This window comes from Bombina bombina, chromosome 10 (genome assembly GCF_027579735.1).
Source record: "Bombina bombina isolate aBomBom1 chromosome 10, aBomBom1.pri, whole genome shotgun sequence".
NCBI lineage: Eukaryota > Metazoa > Chordata > Amphibia > Anura > Bombinatoridae > Bombina > Bombina bombina.
Window position 1 is genome coordinate 200,332,617 of NC_069508.1, and position 4,747 is coordinate 200,337,363.

At 39.6% G+C, this 4,747-nt stretch overlaps 1 protein-coding gene across 1 annotated transcript; it reads right to left on the reverse strand.

The window, feature by feature from the left end:
• Positions 1-1,916: 1,916 nt before the first annotated feature.
• Positions 1,917-4,475, reverse strand: JUN (Jun proto-oncogene, AP-1 transcription factor subunit). The gene is made up of 2 exons (XM_053694090.1): positions 4,352-4,475; positions 1,917-3,648 (listed from the first exon to the last, which is right to left on the reverse strand). Exon 2 carries the CDS (start codon positions 3,571-3,573, stop codon positions 2,632-2,634), a length of 942 nt encoding a protein of 313 aa, XP_053550065.1. The 5' UTR covers positions 3,574-3,648; positions 4,352-4,475; the 3' UTR covers positions 1,917-2,631.
• Between the last annotated feature and the right edge of the window lie 272 nt (positions 4,476-4,747).

Below are 4,747 nucleotides of genomic sequence, written 5' to 3' on the forward strand. Positions count from 1 at the left end.
TCAGCAGCTCTAGTTACAAAACTGAATGGTACCACTAGTGCTGCTGCCTAGGTCAGAGCCGGTTTCTGCTCGGGGCCAGCAGTGCTATATGGGCCCCGCAAGATACTTCTACTGTGTGTAGAACCACTTTAATAAATTTAAAAGGACCTTTATTATCTTCTTACATGGGTCCAAACAAAAACAACATTTCAAACCTGCAATAGGCCCTTAGTCATGTATGTATTGCAGGCTTGAAACGTTGTTTTTGTTTGGACCCATGTAAGAAGATAATAAAGGTCCTTTTAAATCTATTGGCTGGAATTCTTATTGAAGGAGACTTGGCAAGTCTTAAAGGGACACTGAACCCAAAATTTTTCTTTTGTCATTCAGATAGAGCATACAATTTTAAGCAACTTTCTAATTTACTCCTAGTATCAATTTTTCTTCGTTCTCTTGCTATCTTTATTTGAAAAAGAAAGTCCAGCACCCTGGACAGCACGTTTATTGGTGGATGAATTTATCCACCAATCAGCAAGAACAACCCAGGTTGTTCATAAAAAATGGGCCGGCATCTAAACTTACATTCTTGCTTTTCAAATAAAAATATCAAGAGAATGAAGAACATTTAATAATAGGAGTAAATTAGAAAGTTGCTTAAAATTGCATGCTCTATCTGAATCACAAAAGAAAAATTTGGGTTCAGTGTCCCTTTAAGTTCCGTGGCTCTGTGCAGTGAGAATGCTGTCTTCCAAAAACCCTTTTTTAGAATGTTTACCCCCTTCACAAGAGTTAAACACGAGGTAGTGCAAGGTTACTAGTCTTAAAATTACTTGCTCTGACAAATAACAGCATGTCATTTTTTGACTATTATGAATCGTTGCAAATGAAGTGACAACATGTACAGAGATTATGGAATTGCTTAACTTTTATGAAAGGTCATTTCTTATTCTACTCAGGTGAATATATCTTTGTGCTTTGCTAATGAATCTTGCAATATACCGATTTACGCTCTTGGGTGCTTGTTATATGAAATCTTAAATTGTCATTTTTATTACAATTTAGGATTAAGAACCTAAAAACAAATTACTAGATTTATTTTCTCTAGCTATTCCAAATATGTTGTTTCTACATTTCTAGACTTTTGTTTAATATAGTTTTTTGTTTTGTTTTTAATATGTAGGTTTATATTTACTTTGTTTTAGTAAACCTGTCATGTGATTTTCATTGTTCAAAACTTTACATTCTACACATGCAAACAAACACTGATGCTTCAAAATATTAATTAGCACCAGAGAGACTATAATAATTTTCTTTTCCAAGAGCCTCAGTTAATTATTGTTATTCATTCCTGGCTCACTGTAAACAACTCTGTGTGTATATTGTATAGTATGACAACTGAAATAAATTCTTTAATTGCATAGCTCAACACAATGTCAGCTAATGGACTTACGTACAAAGCAAACACACCCAGCGAGAGAGGGAGGGAAATATATTTATACCTTAAATATTCTATCACAAGGAAACAGTTTACAAACAATCTGTTTCAAAAATGAATTTGTTTCATCCCTTCAGTTCGTCAAGTTGTTTCCCAATACACAAAAATAACCAATGACATACACCAATAAGGATTGAGACGTTCAGTTGTGTTGCTCTGTTGCAATACAAAATACTGATAAAATATAAACCAGTTTTATGATGAACATTTTTTTTTTTTTTTAACAAAAGTTGGCACCATAGATTACCTAAAACCAAATATTTTAAAGAATTTACCAAGATGTTGTTTTGAAACTTTTGCATTCAGAAATAGTTTTTTGTGTGGCTATGGGTGATTTGCGGTCAGTGCATCTGGAATAAAAATGATGTGGACTAATAATTAGATACATCACATTTAACACAAAATAAAAAGATATGCATAATATAAAAGGCATAGTCAAAAATTTGTTTTAACATGCATTGTTTATTACAATGTAAAAAAATCAATATAAATAAAAACATTTTCCAATTTCAGATCTTTATTTTCATAAATATAATTGAACTTTTCTGGAATTGTCCTCCAAAACAAAACATAGAAAAATTATATACTTTATTAAAAATGGTAAACTCAAGAGTGCTCAAATATCTTATTTACAAACAATACTGGGTTAAATAACCCCCAAAAATAAACATAAAATAACTTACAAATGCTTGGAGCGGATTTTACTGACACAATTCAGTTTATAAAATAATAAAAACAAAGATATGTACAAATACATACAGTCGAGGAGAAGGCAGACAGAATTTTCAACTTGGTTTTTCAGTTTCCCTATGCCTCCCTCCCAAACCCTTCCCTTTTGTAAAAAGCAGTCTAGTCTCTTTAGCAGTTTAACCTTTTACTTCTTAATACTGAATGATCATTGAGTGTTAGGTCCATGCAGGTGTTGGTCAATGTTTAAACACAGATCTGATGTCTCAGAGCAGGAACAGCACTAGGTAAAGTGATACTGTTTGTGGCATTGCCACTAGGGCTCTATTCCCAGGCTTTTTTTGCAAGACTCCCCCGCACATGCGCGATCTACAGTCAGGTCTTGATGCCTTTCATCTGCAACCAAAAGTTTCAACCTGAAACTTTTATGCTATTGTTTTTTATTTCCACCAGTCTCTCTCCGGCAGTTTTCAAAAAGTTTGCAACTGCTGTGTTAACATTAACTGGCAGCCACTGTTAACATGATTCATAACTTTCTGTTTCAGCTGGGCAACCTGCTCTCTAAGCATGTTGGCAGTGGATGCAAGTTCAGAGTTCTGGGATTTTAAGTTTTTTACTTTGTCTTCCAACCTAGCAATCCTTTCCAGCTTCCTTTTCCTGCATTTTGAGGCTGCAATCCTGTTTCTCATGCGTTTCCTTTCAGCTTTTATCCGCTCTTGTGACTCCATATCTATGGGGGATAGTGGAGGGGACTCGCCAGGCATTTCTGGGACAGTCTGGGGCTCCTCTTTTAGAGCTTGAAGCCTTGGGTGCTGCACTGGCATAGGGGGGCTGCTATGGTGCTGAGCAGCAAAGTTCATGCCATTGCTGGTAAAGGCAGGTGCTGTGGTTATAGTACCTGGGTTAAAGTTGTTCAGGTTGGCATACACAGGGGGGTCATTGTGCAAATTGTTACTGAAACCATTATTACCAGCAACAGAGGAGACAGGAGCCATCACAGTACTAACAGGTTGAGGAGCAGTGGTAACATTGGGTAAAGTGTTTTGGTTATGTAGTTCAGCAAGTGCTCTCACAAACCCTTCTGCAAATCCCTCCTGCTCGTCTGTAACATTTTTTGGACAGAGAAACTGTGTTGGGGTAGGGGTGGTAGTGATCATGCCATTGCTGGACTGGATGATTAACCTCTCCAGCTCAGGAGATGCCAGTTTCAGAAGTCCCACATCTGGGGAAGTGAGGAGCTCAGCAGCTTTGTTCCGCAGGTGAGGTTTGATGGTACTGGAAGGATCTGAGAGATTCAGAGTCATGCTCTGCTTTAGCACTTTGGGGTTGTATCCATATCCAGAGGTTTCGGTTTGTACAAAAGCAGCATTGAGTGCATCATCGTAAAAAGTAGGTTCCATCCTTGTAGTCATAGAACACACACCGAATCCCAAAGTAGTGTGTTACTGCACTCACAGCAACAAAACAAATCCAGGAATTAGGAAGACCTGCAAATAGCAAAGAAAAGGGGTCAGTTTAGCAAAACCAGTTATCACTGCAATAAGATTCCTCAGAATCATCTTAACTAAGAGCCACATTAACACAACCCAGAGAGCCTGTGATAGGGTCACATCACTACTCTAACAGTGTCACTACCAAAATAACTACTATAGAGAACTCTAAAAGTGCCATCCCATCACCACCCGACCAAAGTGCCACATATACGATCATTTCATGGACTGAAAATGTCACCTAGTTACCATCCCAATAAAGCAACTCAAATAGGGTCATCTGAAAGTGCCACCCCAATAGGGACATCTAAAAGTGCCACCCTATAGTCACCATCATTTTGCCCTCGTCAACTCTGGAAGTGCCACCCTATAGTCACCATCATTTTGCCCTCAGTTCAGTAACTCTGGAAGTGCCACCCTATAGTCACCATCATTTTGCCCTCAGTTCAGTAACTCTGGAAGTGCCACCCTATAGTCACCATCATTTTGCCCTCAGTTCAGTAACTCTGGAAGTGCCACCCTATAGTCACCATCATTTTGCCTCAGCTCAGTAACTCGGGAAGTGCCAACCTATAGTCACCATCATTTTGCCCTCAGCTCAGTAACTCTGGAAGTGCCGCCCTATGGGACCCTGACCTAAACGTCCCAGCTAGAGTTAGTTAAGAAGTTTCTGTGCCACCAGCCCAAGCGCCTCTCTTACTTGATGAGAAGTGCTGTGCTCCGGCGTCCTCTCTGCCCACACAAAGTTGTCAGGAAGTCCCGGGAAACTTTGGTGGGATCCGGGCGCTCTATAAGTGCTGTCACTAGGAAGCTCCACTCACTTCTACACTGAGCCAGTACAGCGTGGAGCTAACTTATCTGCGAGCGGTCACCCACTAAAAATAGACATGATGTCACCTCGAGCGCTCACTATTGGCTGAGACGTCAAGGGGCGTGGCGAGATTTGCAAATGAGCCTCGGTAACCATGGTGACGGCACTAGAAGATTCTAACTCTCGCGGAGGCTGATGGGATGAGGTAATGGTGGTCAGCCGGGCGCGCAGTGCATTGTGGGCTGACGTCTTGTTTTTGAATGTGTCGGGACGCGTGTGTGTGTG